Source organism: Phycodurus eques, chromosome 20 (genome assembly GCF_024500275.1).
Source record: "Phycodurus eques isolate BA_2022a chromosome 20, UOR_Pequ_1.1, whole genome shotgun sequence".
NCBI classification, from domain to species: Eukaryota; Metazoa; Chordata; class Actinopteri; order Syngnathiformes; family Syngnathidae; genus Phycodurus; species Phycodurus eques.
Window position 1 is genome coordinate 7,032,498 of NC_084544.1, and position 18,613 is coordinate 7,051,110.

Genomic DNA, 18,613 nt, shown 5'->3' on the forward strand with positions numbered 1-18,613 from the left:
GTTTTTGACACAAAGTAGCATTTGTGCCTTTGAGTGACGTTCACACAAATGCTATTTGTACATAAAAAGTAGACGAAAGAAAGCTGATTCGATGCTTTTGGCAATGCCAGGACATCTTTGTTTAGATTTTTTAACATAACTAAGCACAAGTGTAAATGTTTGACTCTCAGCATCAGCGCGTTGAATGTGCGACTTTGTTAGCAAAATATATATTTGGGCCATTCAATAGCATCAGCATGGACAATATTTGGATTCTTAAGCACTGCTGAAGGTCAAGTGTTACACAACAAATATTTTGGATGCGCTGCCGCATTTGTGTGAACGCTACGAATGACGTTCGCACAAATATTTTCACATTCTAAGTACAGGGAGCAATTTGATTGCGATGATGATTTGAAGTGGTATGATCTTTCAGAAATGTCATGACATCATATTAAAAAAACTAAAATATGTACGGTAGTATACTACTGCCGGGGATAGGAACCGAGCCCTGCCAATGAATATCAAAAATCCACAAGTAATTGATGCCCTCGAAAAAGGTTTAGATTTCCTATAGATGCCACAAGATGGTGGCAACGCACTACTTTTGTCGAAATGAACCTCTTCAACTCACTTCAACATAGTTCCTTGGCATCAAGATGCCACAAGATGGTGGCAAAGCACTACTTTTGTCTCCTCAACTCAGTTCCTTGGCACGAAAATGTCAAATGATGGCATTTCAGCAAATAAGGGAGGACAGATTTCCCCTCTCAAAAGTCAGTGAATGGGTGAATCCGTGAGTGATGGATCATGCCAATAGGGGAACATCCATCCATCCATCCTTTCATTCATCCATCCATTCATTGAGCCGCTTCTCCTCACTAGGGTCGCGGCCATGTTGGAGCCTATCCCAGCTAATGGGGCAGGAGGCGGGGTACACCCTGAACTGGTTTCCAGCCAATCGCAGGGCACATACAAACAAACAACCATTCGCACTCACATTCACACCTGCGGGCAATTTTGAGTCTTCAATTAACCTAGCATGTTTTTGGGATGTGGGAGGAAACCGGAGTGCAAAACCCACGCAGGCACGGGGAGAACATACAAACTCCACACAGGCGGGGCCGGGGATTGAACCCCAGTCCTCAGAACTATGAGGCGGACGCTCTAACCAGTCGTCCACCGTGCCGCCAATAGGGGAACACTCTAGAGAATATTTTTCATCCACAATAGCATTTGTTTGCATGCTTGACTCTCAGCATTGACTTAACACAGTGGGGTTGTGTGTCTCACCTGGACACAGTGGCCAGCAGACTGGCCCCGTCAGATGTCGTCTGGACCGGGTCCTCCGCTCGAAGCATCTGAGGACCCAGCACCCCTCCTGTCAGTGGTCCAGCTCCTTGTTGGTGCTGCTGCTCTTCCTTCCGCTGCTGCTCCTCCTCGTCCTCCGCCTCCTCGTGAGCAGCTTTCTCCTTCCCTCGGCCTTCGCTCTCGTTGTCGCTCTCCTCGCCCAGGATGTCGTCCACCTATTGAACGAGACAAGAGGAGTTGCAATGGTCTGACATTATGGCCTCAGAGTTATGACACTTACTCCATGTGGACCCCCAATTCATGACTGGCAATGTTCATGTTTGTGTTTGTAGCACAAAAGCCTCTATTATATTTGAAGCTTCTAACAAAAGACCTTGGTCACTTAGTGCTTAAGTAAAACATTTAAGTGCTACAGGGTCAATCATATAGCTGCCACGCGATCAATTCCCACTCAGCGCTCCACGGACAATCAACCTGTGATTGGCTGGCGACAGCTTTCATCCAAAGCCAGCTGGGAAAGGCTCCAGTCACATGCTGTGAGCCTGAACATAATTTAAGGAATGGATGGATTGCAATTAAGTGCTGCAGACACATGGCACTGCAAAAACATGCCATTACACAACGCAGGATAAGGTTGAGCTAATTTAGCTTCAAAATGTAATATTGTATTATTTTTATGGTGAGAAAGTCATTTTAAATTCCCATTAGGAAGTGGGCAAATCTGCTGCTACATAATTCTAAATGGCGTTTAGTGAAAAAGGAAAGTGTTTCTTCATTCATACAAATGTCATTCTGCGTCTTTATGAGACTTTAATGTGCTCCAGTCAAACACCAGATTTGAAAGCAAATTTAAAGTTATTTTTGAAAAATGTAAAATATAGAACATAGTGGCTGTGCCATTATGGTTTGTATTTTGTTTAAGCTTTCAGAAAGGAAAGTGCGAAGACTAAAACGCAAGAAGAACCGTGGCATTCAACTCGCTTGACATCTTATCCCAGAAGAAGCACACCACTGTCCTGAGCTGTGATTTATAACCGTTCAGCTCTCCGATAGCGCAGCAAAGTACCATATTGGAGCAGTAGATGCAGTATGCAGTCATGTGCTGCGGATCAGCACATTTTTGTTAAACCTGCCACAGCTCATTTGACCTTTGCTCAAAATGGAAGTACTAACAATTGTGAGATATAGCGCAGCAAAGTTCCCACAACATCCATTTCTTGGATGTAATCAAAAAGGCCACTCAAAGTGCACAGAAGGCTTTTTAAACCACCCCCTCCCCCTAAAGCTAGTTTAGAGCGTGGTGGTCTCTGGCTGTAAATGTACTGCAGTCAAAGTGTGATTCCAAGGCAGGAAATTTCTTTTGTTGAATTGGTTGGAAGGTGAAAATGCACTGATTTCCTTTAGCCCTGCTCAATCACTGGCTCTCTCTCTCTCTCTCTCTCTCTCTCTCTCTCTCTCTCTCTCTCTCTCTCTCTCTCAAAAAGGAACATTTAAAAGGTAGCCGTCCGAGATTAAGCTCATAGTAACGTGCAATCTAGTGGGGAGGTTTCTTGAGGCAACTTTCCGACAGTCACCTTTCTTGATATAAGTTAATTATACTTTATCGTTGGTAAAATATTTTAGAGGGGACATATAATGGAGAATTGACTTTGTAATGTTCGTATACAAATAGTTGTGTGTCTAAATTGCCCGCACACCAATCAAGTGTGATATTTGTGATGAAACAGTGGACAGTGTATACCACTGCATTTTCAGACTCTGAAAGTCTGTCATTCAAAGAAACATCCAAAGCCATTTTGCAGTTAAATGGGTACCATTACACCACAAAGCAACAGTTAATGGAAATGTGCAAGGCTGCAGAAGAAGCTCAAGAAAGTTCCATAAAGCGGACCAATCGGGGGAACATTTGTCCTTGCCAATTTTGCTACGCCAGGTGGCTACGAAACAAACCAAGCCTGTCTTCGCCAGGCCGACGTCTTTACACACGCCCACTGAAGAGGGATTATCTGGGCTTTACCTGTCTGAAATACTGACTTAATTTGTGAAGAGGTATGAAGAGGTTATAATATGTCAGACAGTGAGCTGTAAAATCGCAAGGAGTCATTTAATGCTGCAGAGGAAGCTCTTTTTGCATTGATAAAAGGAAGGCTCATCCGACGCCCAGAGGGATGTCAGATGAATCAAATGGAGAGGTAGACAATAAAACAGACACCTTAGTTGTTCATTAGCTTGGGGTGAACTCAAGGCCATGCGGCTACCTTGTGTACTACATCAAGGACAACCCGAGAAGGGAAATATTTGAGAGCAGTGATGTTTGAGCACAAGAACTCCACAGAGACTGCGAATGTTACCTCTCGATCCCATTATCTCAGACGCACTGCACCGCAATATGCAGAGTCAAAGGTAACAAACAAACAAACCAACAAACAGGATTACACGAGTGTTTGTGATCAATCAGAGATCGGCTAGACTCCTTCATTCCTCCGGAATCAAGACATTTTGGACAATAGTTTTACGTTGACGCAAAACTGTTGTCCCAGTGCACAAAGCAAGGTTCATAAAGGGACAACTGCCTGACATCGTGACTTCAAGCTCATCAAATATCTTTGGGAGAACCAAAATGTAAATTAGGACAAAGCCAAGCACTCTCTTTTTTTGTTCATCTAGATTCCAAATCTGAGTACAATACAGTACGTACTGCTACTGCTGCAAAGGGACGGACCAGCACTATTCAGTGCATAAGACGGAATGAAGTAAGACATGAATGAAAGACTGCAGAAACACAGTTTATCTGAAGCCAAAAAGCTGTATTCCAAGTATATATTTGAAGCGAGCGACAATGCCAGATGTCGTGACAGTCAGTTGAATGAAAACAAACAGCTAAATGAGAGGACAAGGAATACTGTATTCACAGTATTCCAGGTTAAAGAATACACAATATACAAGCTGGTTGTGTTGACATGATGGATGAACGCAACTGGTCAGCTACCTGGAATTTGACAAGATCGCTTGTAATTGGACCCTACGGGGCAGGAAGATGTACCATTTACAACTCTTGATGTTACGTATCACGTCGCTCTAACACACTAACCCTCACGGTATCTAATTTTGAAGAATCTCATGAGTCTAAAACTGCTATAATATTTTGTGGAAAATCATTTTTGTTCCTGCTTGATAGATAATTTGACAAATAATTGATAACAAGTTATAAAACATCAATATTGGGAGTCATGCATTGTGGCTACCCTAAAAGCATTTATTGCAGGTTTACAATGGGCGTGTTTCCTGAAAAGCTTTCTGCAGACTCATGGAGAAGCGTGACCTCCCCCGCCGTCTACCAAGGATTAAACTTCAGTATGGATGTGTGAGATCAATATCTGTAAAGGCTGGGATTAGCCTGAGTGATGACGAGGCTACATTCTCTTGTGATACCTGGCTTAATGAGTTACACAAACACCGATGTGTCATGTCTAACACTCAGTTCAATCAATCGTGCAGGTTCCATATCGTCGATCCTGATGGTCCCGTCACAAAACACAAAAAAACTGCGGCCCTCAACTTTTCGGTTGAACTTTTTAAATGAACAAATCAGAAATTACTACTACTCACTAACAATTGGGCGGTCAAACAACTGGCTGAAATTTTTCACTAAATGTTGTTCAAAAAAAGAAAATGAAAATGTGTTCAGATTAAAGAAATGAGAATCCCAAATGAAAGTAATAAAAAGTGCTAAAACTAATTTTAAAGTCCATGATTTCTGGAATGGGCTGTGTCCAACTTCGCACCAACTACTGTAATTGAAATTTGAGGATCTGCAAATTAACTAAATTGGGATCTTGTAATCTGACATTACTAACATTAAAACTTTTCAAACGTCTGTGGATGTTTTTTTCATATCTGTTAAACTATGAAATATCCAGCAAAACCAACAGGTCCCCAACATACAAGTGCTATAAAAAAAGGGCACATTACATTTACAGTATATTATACACATTACAGCGATTCATTTGCTGGGCAAAGCTTCTCCGCCACATCTGCGTCAATGACACGACACCACTGGCGACATTTACCAGACTCCGATTTGGACTTTAGCGTCACTCAATTAAAGAGACTGGCTATTTTTCCTTGTGCCCTCAAGTTGGAAAACATTTAAGAATGTCACAGACTGCCCTTTAAGCTCAGATGACATTTGAAAGGCAATGCTTCTGCGAAAGGACCCTTTCATCTGGGTCACTCCCTAAAATGTTCCGACCAGATGTTCACCAACGATTAGTCTTGCTTGCTTCTTGCAACCCTAGCGAGGACAAGCGCTATAGATACTGGATGGATGGCTCCATTATTCTAAATATGCATCTGTACACACCCGAATACAGTAATTCTCAAACTGTGGTATGCAAAAGAATAAGTACAGTTTGTTGTCTTTGACATTATAGTACAATACAATACATTTGCATTCAATTTTTAACAACTGTTTGTTGTAAAAAAATATAATTAAATAAATGTAGGGGAAATTTTTATTTATCTTTCATGTGCAATACATTAACTGAATCATTAGTTAGGTCGTTTTGTTTTTACAGTGTTAATGTTCACGTTAATGTAAAGTGGCTTACAATAATACAAAATATACTTTTAAAGAATAAAATGTATGTCTCGTTTTTGATGAACACTTGGGCCTGTATTTTAATGTTGGTCATGATGCTGGTACTTGGAGAGCTAAGTGTTATTTTAAAGGTTGTACTAGGTGTAAAACATTTGAGAACCACTACCCTAATAGATGCCTCCAAATCTGCACCGGAGTAAATAAACATCTTCTGGCCACTGCATGAGGAAATATGGTACAATAAAGTGTCCAAGACTTTAAATGTGTCATTAAAGAACGGTAGAGGAGACAAATAACAATATCATTAACACTTCTAGATGAACTACACCGGCTTTATGGTTATGTAAAAAGTCACATTTAGACGGGTGCGATGCGACGTTTCAGTCGCAATGCACTGTGTGAACACTGAACACCTCATTAACCATCTTGATCTCCGACTTGTGCTACATTTAAATTAGGCTGGCATTTAATTACGGCGCAAATTAATTATGTCCATCACACCGTGGCAATGTACACAATGGTGCTAATTAATGGCTGAGAGAAAACAAGAAAAAAAGAAAGCACAGGTCGTTGGGCCTCAAAGATAAATAAAAATGAAAGTGCATGTACTTCCAGCTGCTGTGGCAACGATCTGAGCTCGCAATTTTCGTGTACAATTATTGGACAGATTATCCAGCAGATATCTCAGTGGAAAGACATAATGGAACAACATTAGCGACATCATTTTCACAGCCAGGCCGAGACTTGCCACAGCAACATCCTCAGAGGCTATAATAGTTATCAGACTTTCATTACAGGATTAAAAAAAAGAAAAAACTGCAACACAAACACACTTTGAGTCTCCCTGGCATTCATCTTAATATCAGATGCAATAAGAACAGGTTTCTAGATTAATAATCAGAGAAAAACAATTCAGCCAGCGTCCTGTTGTCATTTTTAAAACGTGGGCGTGATTTCAACATGATTCTTTCAACCTTATTGCCTGCAGGAAAGTCAACGTAAACAACGACTTAAAGTGGCAGTAGTAATGCTATTTACCTCAATCCTGCAAAATGTGTGAGATTTATGGATATATACAGAAAAATCCATTCTGTTTTCATTTGCTTGATGCTAAATTACTTTAAGAGTGCACTCTTGCCAATGACAAAATTGACTTTTTTTTGTAATATAGAAAAGTGGAGAAAATAGGGGGGGTGGGGGATTTGATTATAAAACTAACTTTAATATATTGTGTCACTATGAACATCAAATGATTGTGATATAATGATATGTATCGACATTTAGAAACAATGTCGTTTTTTTTTTTTTAAATTAACACAATTACTAATTACTTTGTACTGCTTCTCCAGTCCTTTACCTCTTTATCCATGCTCTCGAGGTCCTCCTTGCAAAGAGTGTACAACGGCATCGTTTCTGACATGCTCGGCTGACACTTCCGATGCGACGGCTCGAGCGACTCGTCATCCTGGCTGGGGTCTACTGCCACATCTTGCTGACTATTCGGCGCTCCCCTGAACAATAATGAAGTCAGTTAGTAAAATACAGCAAATACTGGGTGAAGGTTTTTCTTTTTTAATTGACTTCAGCGACTGAAAGTGAAGGTAAAGGCCAAGATTTTATGTACAGTAAATCTCATGCTTCTACTTAATTAACTGTTTGATGATTCAAATCAAAGTTGATGCAAATTTGATATGTCTGCAATCCTTGAATTACTTAATTCCATTTTTTCCCCCTCATGATAGCTCATTATGATGTATTTATGTAAATAAATTAGCCATTTCTGAATGTATGTGTCATAGAAGTAAAGCCTCATACAACAAGATGATGCAACGCTGACGTACCGGTAACTGCGGTATCATTTACAGTGTAGAAATCCAACAAATAATCACTAAAATGTGAGTTTTTACTGTTCTACTGAGTAGCTAAGGAAAGATGTCTCCATTGGGAGTCATCTGGGAAGTACAGTATCTGCACAGTAAGCTACTCGAAGGAGAATGGGATGGAAGTAAATGGGACCCACTGGACAAACCCATATACAGTATTTAAGATGTGTAAGTCTTTTGTCAATACAATAAAGACAAACACCAATAGTACGACCACGGTTTCCAACAATACCCACGAGCCACTGTTTCCTAAAGCCATTATTTTTGCGTGCATACAAATTAGAGCAGAACGTGATATTGAAAGGATTATGAAGTGGTAGGACATCCACTAATCATATCCATTATTTCCCATGTTATGCTACTGCGTCAGTGCGTTATCAGGAAATTGTCTCGGCTCAGTACCTGAGACACGACTGCTCTTGTTGATCAGACGCCTGGAGGTAAGGAGACACCTGAGGGGCCTTGCGAATCAGCTTCCCAGTGACAGGGTCGTAGGTTCGAACTTCAGGGGGTGCCGGAGGAGGTCTGTGCTGGATTGGGGGCGGATTTCGGAAAATAGACTTGTTCCGGGAGCTCTGCTTGTCAAGGAAAGCCGCCGGGCTGTTGCTCCTACAAGCAGCAAATAATAATGATCAGCGAAGATGCTTTTAAGCGGGATAACCACACTGTATAACCAATAATCAGGCCAAATTAGAGCTTTTTTCCCCCCCTTTCTTCCAATCAAAGTTAGCAAAGGCTCGACTGTCCTTTGTCTCGAAAAGATCATCCTTATGTGATGTGTTAAGAGTATCCAATTAACTAAATAGCTGATATCACTACGTCTCTCAACTCAACAAACGTACCATGCCTGCTTGGAGTAGTCCTCCTTTAGCGGGAACAGCTGCTCCTCCACCCTTTCCCAGCGCTCCAGACAACTCCACAGCCAGTCGGGGTTGACCACGTGGAGGTGCTGGCAGCCCAGTGCCTGACGGACCTTCTCCGTGCCTGGTGGACAAAAAGGACAAAAAGGGCGACAACCGCCAGGCGACGTCAACCTTCTGATCAAAACCTATTAGTAAATACACACACTTTCTGTCTAATTCAGAGCAATGGTCAGACTTTGGGAGAGAGAAAATAATTGCTGAGTCGATACTTGTACAAAGATAACAAGGAAGAGTTGCCTTCCAGAGTCACTCTCCTTTCACTTTTCTGCCAAATCAATAGTGTCTTCAAATCCACAGCGAGTAGTGTTTCTGCTTGAATACTACTTATTGATGTTTGACTCAACAGACATAGGAGTTCATTCTCAGTATATAGGCTCATTAACCCCGGGTCAGTTTTTTAAGCACATAGCTAACGTTCAATGGCTAGCACAGAATCTAAAATTAAAATATCGGAGTCAGACATTGACTCCCAGAAATATCCACTTCTGTTGACAGAAGTTGAAGGGTTGTTTTTGCTTGCTTGTTGGGATTCAAACCTACAAGCTCAGCCCTACAGTGGGAATCACAAAGAAACGTGAAGCTTGCAGGGAGGATTTACATTTCTGTAGAGCGGAATGGGGAACTTCTGTTTCGAACTTGAATGTGGCGCATCATAGTTTGGACTGTTTTTTTGCCACTCTACACGCATCAAGTTGGCCCTCCCTAATATATGCTATATTACGGCAATATTTTACGCCCGAGTCCCAGGGAGGATTTCTAATTTGGTTCTTTAACTGAGAAAGCAAATGATGCTTTAAAACATACAGAAGATAAGCTGTGTATACAAAAAATGGGGTGAATAAAACTGCTATTACGAAGCAAATTGGCACAGAGAATGCAGATTTTGGTTAAATAGACTAGATTAATCTCTGTCCAACCACTGCAATGTTGTTCCAACAGCACAAAAAACAAGAGCTTTCAGGGGTTCTATCCAAATGAAGTGAACTTTGCAAAATCCTGATTTCATCTGTGCTGCCACCCCTCCTCTCCACTTGTTCTTCTTCTTGTGCTGTTGTAGAATGTAAGTGATTGCCAAGTGCGTCTCTGAGTGCGGCCGGCTCCCAAGGCAACGGCGCCACTTCCCGTGCTCGCTTGTTTTCAGAGGGTAAATTGAATTGGTGGCATATACAGGCACGAGTCTCATTTTGATTTTCCTGAGATTTGTGTGCCAACAGTAAGCATTTTGCTTATGCGCGCAGAAAAAATGCCACCCTATTTGCATTCTCTTTATTAAAACCGCCACCCAACTCGAGCCTCCATTTTCTCTCAAGAACAATTTTGACAATATGCGAGTAAATTTGACATTTAAACCAGCCTTGGGTGACCCTTCTCGGATTAGGGCCTCGTTAAGCAAAGAAAAAGCTTCCATCACTTCAGAATGGTTCCAGCACGCTGCTAATCGACATGTCTCAATGGGCTGAATGGACTAAATAAAATTAGGGAGGACAGGGAGAGAAAAAAATAAAATAAATCAAAAATCAAAATCAAAAAAAGAGGTGCTTAATTTCACAGTCTCTGTATGGTTGAAGTCATCTTTAAAAAGCATTAAGATCAAGATGACTTCTTGTGCCGCGTGGCAACATATTCTTATGCCACAGCAAAAATGATTACATAACCTTGAAACCTCGTACAGTAAACCCCCGCTATCTCCCCTGCTGTGAACAGTGAAAATCCACAAGTATAAATGACAGCCACGTGTCGCCCACATCTAAAACTGCCACTGGGACTCGGTCCCTATATTCCGCCAATATTGGGGGTTCACTGTATGCTAATTCCTGTTAAAGTGACTAAATTTCAGACAGTAGTACCAGAAACTAAAAAAATTGAACATATTAAATCGATTTTACATACCAGATTTTGCTGCAATGAGGTGTGTGGTCACATTGGGTTCTTGTGAATCCAGAACCAAATTCTTGCCAATCTTTGCTCCCAGTGCCTTGGCATGATAGAACTCACGAGTCCTCTCTATTGGGTAGTTGGTCGGGTACAAACCGCTAAACACTATCGTCGTTCCGTCTAAGGTCTTGCTTTTCAGCTCGGGGACGATCTTGCGAATGTCCGGCGTGCCGGGCACCTCCGTCTTCAGGAAAGCCTCATAGCGGGCGTAGTACTCGCCGTGGATCCGTTCAAGCACCTCCTCCAGATAAATGAGGTGATCGTCCCGGTCGTTATCCACTTCCTCTTCTTCCTCGTCCTCCATGCTCTGGTCCAGGAGCTCCTCCCCCATGGTCACCCCGGATTGTTCGCTATTCTGTGACTCGGTTTCGGGTTCCCTCCTGACCGAGCAGCCGTTCCCCAACTCGGGGAGGAGAACATCCGAAGGTTCTGCCGATTCAGAATTTTGGACTTCACTATTCCCGTCTTTTGCTTCATTGCCATTGTCTTGTGAGGCCGCTTCAAGCTCTGACTTCTTTGCCTCGCTGTCACCGTCCACTGAGGGTGGCTTTTCTCTAACAGAATCGCTGTCGCTGTCACTGGAAAGGTCGAAGTCCAGATTATTGGACTCATTGTTTGGCGTTAAAGAGTTTGGATTGTCCTGCACCTCACCTGTCCTGCTAATAATACTTTCCTCTTTACTATTTTTTTCCTGGTTATCAACCTCGTGAGTTTTTCTCGCAACGGCCTCCTCCTCAGCCTCTGAATGCTTATCCGTCAATGCCTCATCCGGCGCGGCGGGATGCGTCCGTTCATTTGTCGGGACGCCCTGAGAAGAGCGGGATGCCGCGGTCCCGTCTTTTACCGGCTTTTTCCTGAGGCCGTTGTTTTGCTCATCCGCGCCGAGAGTCTCTGATGTTTCTGTGCTCTCTGAAGGACGACCTGGTAGGTTTCCTGCGGGGGAACAAGGCACAGAAATCAATTTACATTCAAGACAACCGGAGAGACTGAATGAAGGCTCTGAGTCAAGAATTTGAGTTATAAATGTGTATCAGACTGAAAAGAAAAAAAAACAAAATGTTACTTTAGTTACGAATAATTAGCGAGAATAAATGTGTAATATTACAAAGAAAAGTCACTGGAATAAAGTTGTAATTTGAGGAATAAATCACAGTTTCATGAGAATAAAATAAATGTCATATTACAAGGAAAATTGAGTCATTTGTCATAATAATAATAATATTACCAGCATAAATTTAAGTCTGCGTGAAGGACTGTTGAGAATTTGCCCTTCATAGAGATTTAGTGACAGCTGGTCTGGTTCGTGGGGCAATTTTGACATTGATTCATCATGTTAATTTTTTTTTTCCCCACTGTCTTTTGTCACTGACTATTTTGTCCTAATTTTCCAATTTTACTTCTTTTTACTTTGGCCCTAATACTCACTTGCATCTTGCATTAATGAGATCCAAATACAAATTTGGTTTCTTCACAGACTCAAAGTGTTTTAATGTATTTAGTGTTAATCTACATTGGTGTATCTCGGGGCTATCCAGTGTCCACTTCCTTTTTCATTTTTTTTCCACCTTCCCAAAAAGATCACTTTTCAGAAACAGCTAAGCAATTCTTCAGTTCAGATTTCATAGAGGCACAATTGCCACATAATTTGGTCTTTGGGTAGACTTGTGTCAAAGTGAATCACATGTCAAACAGAGGAGGCTGCACTCTGTGGCCTCATTTAAAACTCTGGACTGCATTCAAACAATAATCTCACAAGAACTTGCATGTTATCTTAAAAGTGGCTCTTCGAGAGGACTTTGCAAGGAACTGGAAACAAAGCCTTGAACATTACATTGAATTAGATGTGTATTACTTTTGCTGTGCATCACAAGGACACATTTACCTGCGAGAGAAAAAAATATATATATCTCGCTTCCATACCTTTCTTGGCCATCAGAGCTTCTTGCGAGCCTGGCGGCGCGCTAATGTCCCCGATGCCCTCGAAATAGACGTATTTCTTCACAGTGATGAGGTTGGGCGCAAATTTCCACACGTCTTCACGGTCATCGATGATGCACACCATCGAGTCCCCACAGGGGAAAAGATACCTGTTAGGACAACGAAGGACAGCAAGCTTGTTGACACGGCAACGGCGGTGCATTTAAAAAAAGAGATATTCTGGATTTTCTTTCAAAATTTCATATACATCCCAGGTCACGTTTCACATCAGTTACCATCTCTAAAAATACATAGCTAGCCAACGTTAAAATACAGTAACACAGTAGAACTAAGTGCTCATCAAAATGAGGTGGCGGTTTGATTCCTAAAAAGCGTATTTATTATTATAAGCCACCGTAACATTATAATCTATACAGTTTGAACATTAAGACTATGCTTAAATATAAAAAAATATATATATTGAAAAGGCATATAAAAGTTAAATAATAATTTTACTTATATAATTTTTTAAAAACATTACTTAAACGTAATGTGCCCAAAATTAAATACAACTGAACCGCATATAAAAAAATAAAATCACTGTACTGAAAAAAAAGTGATGTAAATAAAAAGTACAAAATTGACTGTACTAGATTTAAAGAAAAAAAATTCCACAGGTTGCATGCAAGCTTCATAAAACCTTGCGCCACAATCAGGGGAAATTTTTAACAGTTTGCTCACAGACATATTTTCAAAAGTAGGAAGCTAAGAAAGATTTACTTGGTTGTGTAATTTTATACTCGATGGGTGGGCAGGCACTCCAGAGACCCCACTATATCCCATCCAATGTCCCCTTTAAATGGTCAATTGATAATCGGATTTATAAATTTGACATCCATAGCACATATCAATTCCCACCTAAGATTCCCCGTCTTGGAGAAGGGGTCGATGCATTCATCTCTGGACAGGATACGATGGGAGAACAGCTTTGTTTCTGGGTCCAGAAAGCCTAAGAAAAAAAAGAAAACAACATAGGAGCGTATTTTTGCTCTTTTGAATCAAGCATTCTTTTCAAATAATTTCATATCCCCTCTTGCTTTCTTGACAGGAAATATACAGCAGCTGGAGACCCGGCTGGCCTCAACTGTAGTAAATTTCAATTTCAAATGCATTAAACATTCATCACATGGCTGCAAAACAGTGCCTTGCTGGGGTTATAGACTGCAGCCTCAATAAAGGATGGCCTATATTACGCTAGCTCAATTTAATCCCACACTAAATCAAAATTCTGCTGAGGGGACAGACAACATTTCTTTTTCCTAAACTGCTATTCATGCATAAGTATTTTTATTTTAGACTGCTGGAGGAAAAAGTCAGAAATACAAATTCTGATGTAGTTTATGTTCTCTGGTGCTCATAATCTCAATTTGAAATAAACCCATAGCTAAAGAGCATACCTAATCACACCTTGAACACAATACCGGTATATTAGTAGATAGTGCCCCCTCATGGACCCCAACGGGAAGTACAAATGGTACAATTTCCTGCACAATCCAAATTACTCATCTATGATAGAAATGGAAGTCAAGTGCACACATTACCTGCAATGGTGTGTGCATAAAGGCGGCTCCCGAACGTGAAGACGTGCAACTCGTACAGTTTGGCAATTTTCTCCAGGAATTCCTTGCAATGCGGCCGTAGTCGCGTGTGAAGCATCGGCTCACCTCGTCCCAGCTGGAAGTGAAAAATGCCCTGGAGGAAAATAAAAAAAAATAAAAAGTTAAATTAACGTGTGAAATTCAAAAATATGTAGATTTTAAAAAATATATATTTATGCTAATTCCAGTTTCAATCTGTAGTTCAATATAGCAGACATAACATCAATACAAGACACAATATTCCTACATAAAAACCAGTGCAGCAACATGGACAATAATTCTAAAATGTAAATAAGTAATAATCTTCTGACCAATTAAGTGAATTTGAATAATTTCCGGTGGCACGCCTGATGATGTCTCATGGAACAATGCGCCTCGGCACCCTGGAGGTAGTATATGTTTAAATATATATTTTGTAATGAAAAAGACCTTATTGGACATCTGCTGGCAGTGTTGATCGGTGGTGTGGATGAGCGTCTGGTCCAGGTCCACCATCAGGACCAGCTTTTTGTTGCGGTGGAGCCGCTGCTGGTCCTCTCGGCCCAGCTGCTCTGCTTGCTGATTGGGTGGAAGAGGACAAGAAATTAGAGAACAAAAACCACAACAAACTTACTAGTGTGTCCTTTTTCTGAGCAACTCATTATCTGTTTTTTTTAATAGAGGTTTTAAAGGTTAACCAGAAGAACCTCCAAAATCGAATGGCTTTCAGTAAAATAAAATGCTACTGACCAGCTTTTTGTAAAAGTACTGTGATTCTGATCTGTTGTGACTGCTGTCGTGCATTTGAGTCCATCTGCTGGTGATGTTTGACAAGGAGGAGCATTAAGTGATGATGTAGGCTGCTAAGTTAGCTTCTGGAGCTTATCACCTGTAATCAATGTGTATGTGTTATGTTTTATATTAGTGGTAGCGTGAACTTTACAAAAATGTGTGAAATTTATTTGTCTCCTTATTTATGAATAAAGTTGAAAGAGTTTTTTTTATTGGTTCTAAAATATTAACATTCAACTGGATAGCTAATGCTTGTATTTTTAAATAATAATTAATAATATAACCATGTTACTTCAAAAAAATTGGACAATTATAAAGGTTCTGTGGTTGTGACAGTTTGGGACTCTGGAACAAATTAAATTCAATATAATTGATCTCAATGGGAAACTCAAAGGTTGAACAGCATAATGGAAAAGATTCAGTTCGACTTTGGGGGTTCCACTGAATTACACTTAACTACATGAGTACTGTTTAAGTACATATAGTATTAAAAAAAAGGCTTTTAGTGTATCTAATAATGGAAAACATTGATTCATCGATGTACTTAAAGGCGGTAGGAAGCAGCATCTCCATCACAGGACTCACCTCAGAGCTGACCATCAACTCGGGTACACTGTGCACCATGGAGACTGTTGCCGTGGAGATGGGAGTTTGCTGGTTTCCATTTGTGCTCTGCAGCCTGAGAGAGAGTGTGAGGGAGAGAGAGAAAAAAGAGGGAGCGAGATTGACAAAGAGTGGTTGTTATGCTGCGTACTTGAGCATCGGTAACTCAGAAGAAAAGCAGATTTAAAGAAGATGCTGATGAATCAGAAGTGGGCTTGATTTCTAGGAAGTCTACAACGGGTTGGTTTCTCTGAAATTGGCAAAGGGTGGAGGTAGCACAATTGATTTATCACAATATTTGCCGTTAACTGGAAATACATTGCCTCTATCGCCACATAAGTGCAATATCTAAAACTGAAGGCACCACAAAATACTATTAAAAGTTTTAACCAGAGTCTTAACGTTTTTTTCACTGAATGAAAAGGCATAAAACATGTCACGTGCAGAAATGCGGGTGGGCTCATGTCAGATAAATAAGTGTATATGGTTTATCAACCATCTTGATGATGTCGCGGTTGACCACCAACATGTCTGTGCATGCGCTTACTGAGTCAGGTCCTGCCCACATTCTGCGCACAAGCCTTTCATCACAATCGGGTGGCTGCATCCTGCTATTCTGACAATGACACCCCTGGGGGAATAAAAAGACAAAAGACAGTTAAGTGTCTTTTTTTTTCATGTGAATAAATCAACGTGTGAAGTTACATTAAATAAGGCTTGAGTTTCATTCGTACGACAGCAAAGAAAGCCTAAAAAGCAGCAGTTAGCTTTAAATCACCAGCATGTCTCATGTATTTCATTTTAATTACCTAACCTTTATTTATCCATGTAAGGCACCTGAGAACACACAACAAACTGTACAATGCGATATAGTTACAACAAATTTACATATACATTACATTGCAACAGGGCATGAATGGTGAATAAAGGTTTCCTAAGAGGTTAAAAACTGGTGCAGCGATCCCTCACTAATTTTTTAATCAACGATATTGGGATGAATCGGGTGAGTTTTATTTGTTGAACAGTGTTCCAAGTCCTTATTTGATTTGACTCATGAATTTCATTTGATGACAGTTATGGATCCGTTATTAATTGTTGTAATAGATAGATAGATAGATAGCTAGATAGATAGATAATACAATGTGAGGCCTTCACTAGATCTCACTATATATGAATGACACAATTTAAACTGTTGATTAATGAATATCACTCGGTAGCACCATAAAAATATAGATCACCCAAGAGGCATTTTATATTGTCAACGTCACGACACGCAACGGCGCTTAACTTCCGATTTCAAAGTAAAAGCTCACAAACGTTTCGCTTTCAAAACCAATCGCGTTTAATCAAACATTAATAATTGTTAAATAGTACTACTCAATGAAAGCCCATTTTAGAGCTATTCTTTGTGGAATGTAAAAACACTGATTTGCGTTACTAAAATAAATCCACTTTACTTTGATAGTCTACAACCAAACCAAACCACTGTCATTTGGCTCCCTTGATTGCGTGTAAGGATTCGGCTACCAAACAAGTTAGCCTTCACGTTAGCGCCCATGCTTTAGTTAGCTCGTTAGCCAGTTAGCATAACACTGATACAACTCGGTTCATATACAACGATTATCACGGTCGTGAGTGAACCATAACAGGCTTCAAACAAGTTACTCACCCAGGAGTTATGACCTGTCCGGGTTGACAGCACAGCTCCTTGACTACCCCCGCGCGGTCCGACTTCACCTTCCTCTCGGGCAGCCTGGGTGTCTCTGCCCCCTTCTCCGCGGGTATGGGCACGCAGAGCGCTAAAACGGAGTCCACGTTGACATGAGATCCCGGTTTGACTTTCCACTCCAGGAGGCGACAGGGGAGAATCCCTATCGTATAGCACATATCCGACACTTGCACCGCGGGGCCCATCGTTGATGCACCGTCGCCGCCGCCAGAATCAGCGGCAGGATCCTCCATCTGCAAAATAAAAATCCGTTCGTAAAGTTCCGTTTGAAGCGTATCCGCTACAGACGCAACGTTCGAATCATTAAAAGGCTGCCAAGCGCCAGCTCTCAGGTGAATTAAAAGAGCAGCGGTGGGATTTAAAGCCGCTAGCTGCGGCAGCCAGCTCCGTTCACTCTTCCCGCCCGTAAACAGGAAGTGGCAACACTGCAGACACGCAGGTCGTCATGACAACTTCCGCTTAAAATTATTCATGGATAAAAACAAGCAACAAAAAAGTAATACTGGACTTAACATACATTTTAAAGTGTATTTTTATGACCATAAGGTAATATTATAACATTATTTACGTTATTTATGTTTAGCTTGAACGGAATAAATCTAAACACATTTTTTTAGATCAACCGTTGCAGAATGGACAATGACGTCAAAACACCGTGTCCAGCAGTTTGAAAAACTGCCGCGCAAATAACTTGAGTTGGGAAGAAATTTGGACTAACTATTTTTTAAAAAAAAATAGTAAATAAGGTGAAAGAAGTTTGATTCAAAATTATTAAACGATGTTACCCTATAAGATCCTTACAATATTTTTTAATTTATTTATAAATCATATTTTTATTTTTCCTTCTTTTACTGCCCTAACACCTAAGTTTCCCCCCACCAATAAAATATACCTCACAAACATTTAACGGCCCACTTCAATCCCCGCTGTTCAATCCGTAACAATGTATATGTTATTTTGTTTAAATGTACCGGTAGCTCATTTAAATGTATGCAATCTATTTAATGTTATTGAAATGTATGCAATGTTTGTTGGCTAGCTAAATAATAAAGAAAAAGAAACGAAAGATAAGCAATATTAAAAAATACTTATATTTGAGTGTAACTCGAATGAAAAACGTGACAAACTGCCCCACAAAATAGCGAAAGCGGAAGTATGTATGAAAATATGATCTCTATTATGTGCATTCTCTCATGCTTCTCCAACACTGGACGTGACGAACAAAAGCGGAAGTAGGTCGAAGTGAACAATCCCAAATTTCCGCCCTCTCTGTCCGTTTTAACCAATAGCAGGCGTGCTGTGGA

The 18,613-nt window shown here is 40.7% G+C and overlaps 1 protein-coding gene across 1 annotated transcript in view; it reads right to left on the bottom strand.

The window, feature by feature from the left end:
* The window catches only part of ctdp1 (CTD (carboxy-terminal domain, RNA polymerase II, polypeptide A) phosphatase, subunit 1), a 33,439-nt gene extending 15,725 nt beyond the window's left edge, over window positions 1-17,714 (bottom strand). Inside the window, exons 1-12 of the mRNA XM_061664841.1 lie at window positions 17,250-17,714; window positions 16,128-16,211; window positions 15,563-15,656; window positions 14,636-14,764; window positions 14,150-14,300; window positions 13,467-13,557; window positions 12,552-12,718; window positions 10,587-11,564; window positions 8,616-8,757; window positions 8,176-8,382; window positions 7,248-7,401; window positions 1,273-1,505 (exon numbers count right to left, since the gene is read on the bottom strand). Of these exons, the coding sequence (XP_061520825.1) occupies window positions 1,273-1,505; window positions 7,248-7,401; window positions 8,176-8,382; window positions 8,616-8,757; window positions 10,587-11,564; window positions 12,552-12,718; window positions 13,467-13,557; window positions 14,150-14,300; window positions 14,636-14,764; window positions 15,563-15,656; window positions 16,128-16,211; window positions 17,250-17,542 (2,723 nt within the window). The 5' untranslated portion in view covers window positions 17,543-17,714. The remainder of the gene's footprint in view (window positions 1-1,272; window positions 1,506-7,247; window positions 7,402-8,175; window positions 8,383-8,615; window positions 8,758-10,586; window positions 11,565-12,551; window positions 12,719-13,466; window positions 13,558-14,149; window positions 14,301-14,635; window positions 14,765-15,562; window positions 15,657-16,127; window positions 16,212-17,249) is intronic.
* Window positions 17,715-18,613: the final 899 nt, after the last annotated feature.